Here is an 11,013-nt window from a genome sequence, read left to right as displayed (position 1 = left end):
ACCAATAAAAGAAAACACAGGTTGGCCAATCAACCACAGGAATTTGTCAGCAAACAAAACCACAGGCTTTTACTTATTTATTTATTCTCATTTGTTGTTGATTTCTGTGCTTTCTTCACTGCAACGTTCATCTACACGCTGGAGATGGTAAACATCACTTTTCAGGATGTGTCTATGGGCTCTGCTTCCTCAGTGGCTGATAATGAACTCCACTGTGATTCTCTGACAAGCTACTCAGGTTTGTCACTCTCGTGTTTGCTTGACCTGATAAGTCAGTTGTGATTTAACTCGAACGCTGTCAATCTCAAACTTTACACAAACACAATAATCCCATCTATTCTTCCCTGTTGACTCTGCAATGTAAACTGGTCTTTTCAAAAGGTAAATGAAGAGATTCTAATGATGTGAGGTAGAGCAGCTGATCAAATTCAAATATATATATTCCCTAATCAGTATATAAAGAGGACATTTAATTAACCTACTCTTATAAATTCATTTTATTAATCAAATAGGCGGAGGTCAACTCTGCAACCTTGAAAATCGCAATTAATCTATTGCTATTATGTGTTTTTCATGAGTTAGTGATCCGTCATTTACACACAAAGGAACCTGATTGTGATTTATGAGCCACAAGCGTCACCTGCCCGCCACTGTTCAGACACGCTTTGGTTGACTAAGACAACCAAACACACCCAAACAGACAAGACACGAGGACATGGGCTGTTTTCAACACCAGGTAAACACCGATGTCTTAACTGATCATCTGCAATCTTTATTCTCTGTCCACCTTCTTTTCTGCGTCTTTTTCTTCTGTCATCACAAATGTTTCCTGCTTATGTGGACATAGAGAAGACAGTATCACCTCACACACTGTCTGGAAGGAAAACAATCTATTTCCATTCCCATGCTGATTTGGTTGAGGCCATAAGGAAGCAGAAAAAAATGTGCCACAGTCTTTTCTGGGCACTTATTCCTATCGTTTACTTTCTCATATTACTTACATATTACATTTCCTCATTTTGTTGCTGCTATGTCATTCTTGCTATCTTTCTCAATGACTACAGAAGGAAAAGCAGCAGCTTATGTGTTTGTCAATTAATTGTTATCCAGAACAATTAAGGACCATTTTACTAGTGTTTGTATCATTCATTTGGTTTATGGTTTACATTTGTGTCCTAAATTGTGCTTTTAAGCGTGAATTGTCACAAACATACAACAGGAGATGCTATCAGTGGGTACCACACACCTTTTTCAACTATGTGTCTTCCTTTGCAACTGACTTGGATGTGACCTTTCCCCATCCAACCAATAATTTCGTCCCTGATTATAATCCTTCTGCTTATCATTTAAATTGCACCCTCTGAGACATCTGCCGCAAACCTTTTATGTCTCCTGTCACTCAAATATGTTGCCACGTGATCAGTTGCCCAGACCGCGAACCCAGCAACTCAGCAACCCGGTCTAACAGGAGAACCGAGAGCATAAACACGTTTACTTTTGGCTTATGCACTGAAGCAACACTCCAGTCCAGGGGTTCCCTTGGAAGACGGGTCAAATTAATGACAGCAGAGCGTCGCCACAAGAACCGGTGCCTTTGTTAGAGATAATGAAGCTTTGCGTAACAAGCTGGGATTTATTTAGAGAACGTATAATTATAAAATATTTGAGTATTATCAACATCATTGTCAACAAGCAGCAGGCTGCTTTTAGAGGGACATCTTAGATTTGCTTGGTAAAGCACGTTAAATTAACAACAGAAGGAAGAAGATTCTTCTATTATAGATATTATTGACATGTATGATATTACAAATTATTGATCTAACCTTGTTTTTTAGCAGTGATGTTGGAAAGTAAAAATAGCAACACCACAGTGGCATTCAAAATTGTACACATGTTTCATCATCAAAATTAAAGTACCAAAAGTAAAAGTACTTATTATGTAGAATGGTCCATTTTCAAAATAATGTAGTCTATTATATTATTAGATTACTACTCTGTGCATTGTACATACTTTGCATTATAATGTAGTTGGTTAGGCATGAATAAGGTCCTTATATTAATCTTATCTCAACCTATAAAGTACTAAAGCATGATCATTTATTTGTTGTGTTATGTATTATTTATCTGAATCAGAAAAGTAAATAAATAAATACATTTGCCTATGAAATGATGTACAGTAGAATTGCAAAGTAGCAAAAAATTGAGCTCAGCAGAGTACTTGAGTAAATGTACCTAGTTACTTTCCACCTCTGGTTTTATTTTAATACACGTGTAGTGGTGCATTCCGACAACTGGTTTTAACAGGCACAGGAACAGATACAGTATATGTTTGTTTTCACTGCATGTTTATACAGGCACTGCACTGAGGGTGCCGCACACACGTCTTCTCTGGATGAAAGCAAAACTTTCTCTTTTCTTTCACTCCTCTTTGCAGTGATTTATCATGCGGACTACAAGCTAGAGACGTCACCTAAACCATTGGCATGTACAGTAGATGGACAACCGAAGCCTGATGATTCTCACTGTTTCTTCTTTTGACCTCACTTTAATCTGTGATCAGAAAGGGGAGGTTTAACGGGCAGTAATTCAAAGGGCTGGGACTAAGCTCAGGCAGCAGTGATAAGTAAAGTACAACTACAAGTTTTGTAATTGCAGTCAGATGTCCGATCACTTTTGTTTTTCTACCTCTGCCAAGGACATTGTGCGTTCGCCCCTGTCTGTTTGTTGGTTTGTTTCTGTCTTTCAGCAGGATTATTAAAAAACTACTGGACAGATTACCACAAAACATGGTGGAAGGATGAACTCAGGCCAAGAAAGAAACTATCTGGGGCAGATCCAGGATTATTTTTCACTGTCTTTAGCACCAATACCATGAATAGTTCAGGGAACTAGATGATAAAAATCAGGCATATTTAGGGAACTGATATGTACTAGTGTATGTTATTTAGTGGGGCATGATTAAGTGCAAGGGGACAGAGCGGAGGAGGTTTGCGCTCTACTGAGTATCATTCTACTTTTCTCCTGTTGTCAACAAGCCACCACACCGGCTCTACAATGGTGCCCCCTTGAGCCCATTAGAGAAATAATAATTCTTCGTGTGCCATTTCTGATTCGGCTCTCAAGACATTTTTGAACATTATTATTCTTTGTTTATTCATTTGTTTGTCTTTAGAAACTATTGCTCCTTTGGTGCAGAAATTAATCTTTATTTGCTTATTCCGTTTTTTTTGCTCTTTTGTCTGCTTTCTCAATGAAGTCTAACATTTATATTCACAGAGACTTTTAGTATCTGTATGTGATTGCCACTCACTCGGGAGGGAGAATGAAGCAGAGAGAGTATATGATAAATTCTGCTTCCAGGTGAAAATGTGTTTCAGTGTTAATATACTGAAGGACCAGGGTTTATAGACTCATTAAACATGAGACATGAGACATTAAACCTGTCAGCTGTTGTTAAACTGTAAGCACTACCATATCAATTAAGTCATACAAAGATATTAACCATCTATGTGTACATGCAAACGCACACAGTACAGTAAGCCCATCAGCCTTTCAATACATATATAGACTTGTGTTATGTAACACCACTTCTGGGGGTCTCTAATGTGCAGACTAATGCATCAGTAAACAGCCCCAGAGCTCCATCAAATCTAACAGCAGTTAAACAACATTCCCTGACCAATTATAGTAAGTCCTAAATCAAACACACAAAACGCACAAGCCAAATAAATTAATTCTCCACCAAAACTCCTTTATAATTATGTCAACACAAGACACCAGGAGGCTTATCTCTAAGCAGCATGGAGGAGACGAGCGTGCACATAAAATACAAATTAATCTTTAACGCAACAGTACCTGAGGCAAAGCCAGACAGGGAGTGCGATGGTAAGGAATGTGTGTGTGTGTGCTGATGTCTCTGTATATGTGTGGACTTGTGTTTGCCTGGCAGAAACCCCAGGTTATGTAAGCCGGTGGGAGTGAGGTGCCGGGTGGTATCTATGGAAACAATGACAGCGAGGAAAGATGGATAGTTCACCAGCGGATAAGGGTTCACGAGCTGGGAGCGTGGGAGGTCAACTACAGTTTCTGCTTCTTTCCCACATGCAGGCGAAGCTCGGTAACGTCTTTACAGCAAAGGATCTGATCAGCGGTTTGTACAAGTCTGTAAGAGAGCAGCTGAGCTACGATACAGGGAGGAGTCACTGGCTCATAATGTGCCCTTACTGCAGAGGACAATGCACTTGAACTGGGACACAAACTACAACACATATACCATTTAATCACAATGCCCCTTCTTTGAGCCAACAATGACCTTTACAACACTTGTGCCCTCTTTCCCTGTTTCTCGCACCTCTCTACCTTCAGCTCACCACTGAAGATGGAGACAGATGCCATATATAAAATATAAGTAAATCACATTATTATGATTCCTCATTAGATGCTGGACGAGTTGTTCCTTGTTTCTTGTACAAAGACTGAAAATGGATCAAGTGTTTCTTCACACATCAAGAATTGAAGAATGGATCCATAATTAAATGTCTGAAATAGGGTGAAGATTCAGTTTCCCTATTCAATTTCAGTAGGTAGGTTTTTCATAAACTGATAAACCTATAATTCTTAGGAATCAAATCTGATGATGTGGGAAGATGGAAAGCAATGTGTGAAACTGTCCACTGGACTGGTAACTGTGCAGCTGGAGACATTTCACTGTTCAGATGCTCGGGCTGTACAAAGACTTAGTACATCCTGTGTGAGATTCTCTCTGAATGCAGAAAAGGGAGATCAACCATTAACACTCACTTGCTGGCAAAAAACACAACTTTAAGAATCAGAAAAAACATGCTTTAGTGATGATTGGTCTTGACACAACATCAACATGTAAAGTGTTGATTAATCCACTTGATGTCCCTTGAGGGGAACTGCATTATTTATTTAATTTATTCAGGACATATTGTCATGGTGCTAAAATATAGATGAATAAGTTCAAGTGGTGCGGTGAACATATTGTACTATGGCCAGTGTATTATAGTACACCTACAGTACACACACGTACAAATATACATGTGATTAGAAAATATTACAACAACTTAGTCATTAGAAAACCCTGATTCCTTACATTTGTAAAAGGCTGTAACATTATGAATCTGTGCTTCCAGTGTGCTGTAGTTAATAGTATCCTTGTGTAAAAATGGGTTGAAATGATGATATAAAGTAATTGGGCTGAGTGGGGCTTTGTAAATCTGTGACAGAAATGTGCGAGTGGGGGAAACGCCACAGCAGCACAATGATGTGACATGCCGTCTGTCTGTGTGTGTTACTTGTAGCGTAAGTCCAGACACAGAACAATGGCGTTAACTGGGTCGCCGACTGGCTGTGCCAAACAGCTGGAGAGATGGAGAGGGAGGGTGACTGAGTCCTAAGTAAAGAGGGCAGGGTGTGTGAGGAATAAGGAGGAAGGGGCCAAAAGCAGGAGCGTGAACAGACCAGGCTGGGGATGGAAAAACTAGAACAAGTGAAGAGGTGTGATCCTCCCTGTTAGCGACCAATTCACTTCAGAGGAATACGTTGACAAATGAAAAAGTATGAATGAGAACAAAACCCAAGAAATACACGAGGAACGAAGGCGCTAAACCGTATAGTGGTGCTGCCTGCTGTCTGCCTGTATATAAATAATACATGGTCAAACTCCGGCTTTCTCTCACAAAATATTCAGGCTGACTCCTGAGCGTCTTCCGCTGCGAAATAATAGAAGTGCACAGCTACTCAGGCGAGATGATGGACGCCACTGGACCATGACCGATTCAAGTCCCTCAATTTAAAGGCTGTGTGTGTGTGTGCGTTCAATCTCCGACCATTAAGAATGGTTCAATCAGCAGCACGATAACATGTAATCATCTTCCCAATGAGGAAACACATGACATCACCGGCTGCTCCAGAAGGCTCACACATAGTTATTCAGATTCACAACTTATTGATCCCAGGGAGGGCATCGAACAGACAACATCCAATATGAAGCGTGTCAGAAAGCACAGGTCAACAAACAAACAGAGGTCGGTGAAGGACATCGAGATCAAGATAGAGGAGGCAGAATAAATAGCAATACAAAGACGATAATTAGATATCAAATAGATAAAGATACAGTCATAATAGATGTGATTTACTACTGTCTGGGTTCAGCAGCCTGATAGGAGCAGAAGGGATGAATGTTATAGATAATATGTTGTGTTCTACATTACGAATAAGGAGAAACCTCTCAGTAGATGGTTCTGCTGCTGCTGACCAGCCTGCTGGTGCTGGTGTCTCTTCCTTAAACACATCTGCTACCTAGCATGTTAGCTAATAGTGTAGCGTGCTATCTCTCCCCGCCATCACCGCCCCGTGTATTTACAACCGCCGTGGACGTAAACACCGGGGGCGGCCTCACAAAGCGCCATTGTTCCCCGCGCGTCTGCCAACGAGGAAACGAGGAAGCGAGTTCAGCTCGGCCGGTGTTTATTTTTTTTTTTATGGATGGATGTATGCTAACTCGGAAGCTAACGAGCTAGTCGAACCACCACCCCCCCCCCCTTAGTTGGTGGCAGTTAATCGATGTTGCGTGAGAGGGGGGGGGAAGACGTCGCTTTGTCGTCGGTCAAACGACACCGGACGCGACGCGAACCTGACAGGGGAATCGAACCCCTACCTTTGTCTGCGTGGAGCTCCGCGGCTACAGGAGCACTTGCACCCGGCGCTGACTCTTTGTCGGTGCGATGCTGCGGCTGGTTTCCATCAGTCCGTCTCCTCTCCGTCTCTCTCCCGGCTGACAGCGACACACCGCTCCGGGATGACAGCGCCCCGCCCCTAGCAACCAATCGCACGCCGGGGCGCCGGGGACCGGAGGCAGGAGACGCTCCCCATTGGTGCGGCGCGGTGTCCGTCGGACGCGTCGCTAGGGGCGCAGCCGTGGACCAGGGGCTGGACACCTGTCAGGGAGGGATGCTGAGGGGAGAGAGGGATGAGAGGGACGGAGGAGAAGACAGGAAGAGACAGAGGGAGGAGAGGGACGGAGGAGAAGACAGGAAGAGACAGAGGGATGATAGTAAAACCAACACGTGCCTTGTTTCAAAGTCTGCTCCACTTGTTACTGCAGATTGGAATCGGTTTGTAAATGATTTACGCTGGAAGACAGCGTGGTGCGTCCTCACAAGTACGGTCGAGGAGGTGTCCTTCCAAATAATAATAACAATAATAATAATAAAACCACATGTGCCTTATTTCAAATAGACACTGGGTCTGCTCCACTTGTTACTGCAGATTGGAATCGGTTTGTAAATGATTTATGAAGAACAGTGGAACAGTGTGGATGCTCCCCCACAAATATTTACTCGTCAATAAGGTTGAGGAGGTGTCCTTCAAAATAATAATAATAATAATAATAATAATAACTTTATTTCTATAGAACTTATCTAAAGTGCTTCACAAAATCCACGGCAAAAAAAATGAATGAACTCCAATAAAAGGATTAAATTCAGTTAAATTTTAAGCGTCAAATCACAACATATTAAGGTCGAGACCTTAATATTTATAGAGAGAGAGACCAGGAACAGTTGTGTAACCATCATATTTAAGCTCTGTCATACTTGTTATGAAAATAATAACCTTCAGTTGTACCTTCAACTTGTTGTTTCGTCCATTTAATCGCAACAACGTTAGAAGCCGGACCTGAGGGCACAATGAGGCTGAAGGTAAATCTCATTCATAAATATTACTCCGCCAATCACTCTATGCAGGAATTTAAAAGAGACGTGAACACAAACCGCTCCTTTTGTGACGAGACAGTTCTACATCTGTCTCGACTCTGCTCTCGAGCCAAAAAGCTCTGGAAAGACTTTTGCATTATATATATCAGAGATTATATTCTTAAAGAAGATCATTTATGGGGAAATGAGGTATTTGGTTTCATCAAATATTCAAAAAAGAAGACAAGCCTTATTATATATCTGATATTGATGTTGGCAGAATGTTTTACACACGAATGTAAATTTAGCGATAAGAAAAAGGATGTGGAGCAAATACTTTCTAACTATTGGGCAATATTGAGGATGCTTCTAAAAATCTTTGTTTGGGGATTGGATTGAGCTGTTTCTGATGAAAGCTGGAACATTCTGACACTTCACAAACTTGTTTTGATGAAATGTGAAGAACAGTGGGTGGGACCATAGACTGTATACTTGGGTAGGACTCAAAAAGGATTCACTTCTTCCTACTCCTGACATGATTTATGTATTTTTAAAGTTCACTTCTTTTCTGTTCCCCTTTTTGTTGCTGGAAATAGCTCAATGTGACTCTGTGTGTTTTGGGTCGTCGTCGTGCTCCAGAATTAATCTGACGCCACCTGATGGTGCATCTACAGATCCTAAAAACCGAGGCCTTGATGGAAGTGTTTTTCCTCGTCTTCTTTTTATTGTTTCAGACAAAGAGTCGTCTCTGCGGGGAAAACAATAAAACACATAATTCACAAATCTGACTCCAACAAACACAATGATATACAGAACATACACTGACAGAGTCTCCTGTACCAAATATAATACAACAAAAAATCTGCACAGCATAATAGGAAATTATTTGTCAGAGGGGTTCCACTGCTTGGTGTACCTGGCAATAAATCTGCACAATGATTCAACTGTACAACTCATAGACTTTATATAAAAATGCAATTGTCCTTGTCTTGCTGCTCATTAAACATTATCCAGTTGTTGATTATTGTCATCGCATTAAAGTTACTGTTACTAAAACAAAGTAATACTGTTTATATACAGTATTTATAAGTATAAAAAAGTATAAATAGATACATGAACCAAGTAGAACAGTCCAGGTGACGTGTGACAAACACAGTAGCAACAAAACTGAACTGAACATATTCCTCATGCAAGGATGAGAGAATTAAACGTGATTCAACCAGATGTTTTAATCCAGTTCAGGTCTGAACAAATCAAAACAGCTCGACTTATCAGTATCAAAATGCTGCAGATTCATAAATGGTCAGAGCACATAATGTAGATGGAGAGTAAATAGTAAAGAAAATGGCAATTGGAATGGAAATTCAGATTATGCACATTATATGAGAACATTAACAATATGGTAAAAAGGGAAGATAGCTGCTGCTGCTGCAAATAACTGATGCACTTCTTTAACGAAAGTGTCTTCCCCTCATTTCTTCTCCCACTGACTGGTTTCAATCAGACTGGAACTGTCTTGCAAATGCAAAAGCCAAGTTTACATGGTAATTATTTCATGGTAAATCAAATTATCACATTTTACTTCAATGCAAATCTGTCAGAAATGTAATTTGTGGACAAACTATTGAAACATGACTATATCGTTAAAATTATAGAAAAATAGTGTATGTGCAATAAACCTTTTCTAATCTGTTCTTCATAAATTAACCCTTTTTTTGCATTTATATAATACTGTGGCAGGAGAACACCACAACCCTGCTAAAATGCAAATTCATTCCTCCCATTGGAGTTTCATTTCTACATTTCTGTGTCAAGGAGGCTGAAGGAAAATTTATATTTAGAATAAAACTAAACCAAAAAGCTAATCAGACCAGTAAACAAATGACCAGAGTGAGAAGAAAACATGAGCAACCACAGAGAATAGAAATAAAAGGAGGAAGCAGAAGGCTTGATTTGTGTGAATGAATGTTTGATGAATGTATAACTTTAATTGTGTTATGAATTTGAATATAAATAGTGTCATGAAAGATGTTAAAATGACATGCAAAGTTGACTTTGACTTAGCATTTTAAGAGTAAAATATTATATTTTACAAAATGCAAGCTGTATTTTTGCATTTCAAACAACGTAATAATCTTAGTGTTTGCATACATTTACTGAAACTGCTGGTTTTGTTCTGCCAACATTAGAACTTCATCAACAAAAAACAGTTTGGTTTTTATTTTGCAATCCAAGACTCGTTCTTTGATTTTGTCGAGACTGAAACCGTTAATCCTTGAACTGGTTTTCAGCCGAGTATCTGTGACTCTGTGAGCTTCATCCCTCAGTCACTGTCGTCTGTGAGATAACAGAGTCTTAGCTGCTTCGTTTCACAGCTCCCTCTCCGGCTCTAGAGTCACTACACGAACATATGTGGGATTGTTCCAGAAAAGTATCACAAGCACTTCTCTTGCTTGACATTTAGTCCGTGAACATCCTCTTGGTGGCACTGACAGCTGCAATATACAGTTAGCTGGTATTTATTCTTCCATCCATATCCTCCTCTTTGTTATTCCTTTACAGTTCCGTTACCTGGAACCATTTCAGCTGTATGGCGACATGAGCGCGAAAGCATGGGACTGGCTGAAGCTCAAGTGGCACAAAGGGGCAACCACTCATTGCCGGGTTGTCGGTTTGATCTCTGGCTCTTTCCATCCGGTTCACCTGTGCCTTAGAGCAAGACACTGGACCCTTAAGTCTCTGTGTGTGTATATGACAGAAAAAAAGCGGAACTGCTTTGGACAAGGGTGTCAAATTGTTGTCATCTTTAGAAATGTGGAAACACGTCAGAGCATAAAGACGCAGCTCAGCGCTCGTTAATCTGGTTCCCCTTGCATGCAGGAGCCTCAAGATCTAACATTTATAGTCCCCTGACTCATAGATTACATAATACTGGGAGAGTCCCCTCCTCTCTCAGGCGTAGCGAGGGTCCGCACCACTCAGTGACACCCGCTGGAGGAAGGGCGGCTTCTGGTAGCACGTTGCCCGCTCAGTGAAGATTGTGGAGGATGTGAGGCTTTTGCGGTCTTTTTTCAAGAGGTGTCTCCTCTGCCAGCGACAGAGTAAGAGCTCCACCTGTTCTCTGAAGAAGCTGGTGGTCAGGGTGTAGAGGATGGGGTTCAAGGCGCTGTTGATGGGGAGGATGAAGATGACGACCCAGCTGGAGATGGTTCCTGAAGGAGAGAAAGAGAAAAGCAGAGTGCGTTTGGATCACTGAAGGTGAGGTGATTAATGATGTATGTAAAAACAATTACTG

At 40.9% G+C, this 11,013-nt stretch overlaps 2 protein-coding genes across 4 annotated transcripts in view; both read right to left on the bottom strand.

The window, feature by feature from the left end:
- fryb (furry homolog b (Drosophila)) overlaps positions 1-6,828 on the bottom strand; it is a 54,253-nt gene extending 47,425 nt beyond the window's left edge. The window contains exon 1 of the mRNA XM_034607649.1: positions 6,683-6,828. The gene's annotated coding sequence lies outside the window, so the exon portion shown is untranslated. The remainder of the gene's footprint in view (positions 1-6,682) is intronic.
- Positions 6,829-9,440: 2,612 nt separating this feature from the next.
- Positions 9,441-11,013, bottom strand: part of rxfp2a (relaxin family peptide receptor 2a) — a 70,497-nt gene continuing 68,924 nt past the window's right edge. For all 3 annotated transcript variants that reach the window (XM_034607659.1, XM_034607658.1, XM_034607660.1), the window contains one exon: positions 9,441-10,930. In XM_034607659.1, coding sequence (XP_034463550.1) covers positions 10,671-10,930 — 260 coding nt within the window. In that variant the 3' untranslated portion in view covers positions 9,441-10,670. The remainder of the gene's footprint in view (positions 10,931-11,013) is intronic.

Source organism: Hippoglossus hippoglossus, chromosome 14 (assembly GCF_009819705.1).
Source record: "Hippoglossus hippoglossus isolate fHipHip1 chromosome 14, fHipHip1.pri, whole genome shotgun sequence".
In the NCBI taxonomy this organism is placed as follows: domain Eukaryota; kingdom Metazoa; phylum Chordata; class Actinopteri; order Pleuronectiformes; family Pleuronectidae; genus Hippoglossus; species Hippoglossus hippoglossus.
Note: the sequence above shows the minus strand (reverse complement) of the source record. Positions and strands in the feature narration are given on the sequence as shown.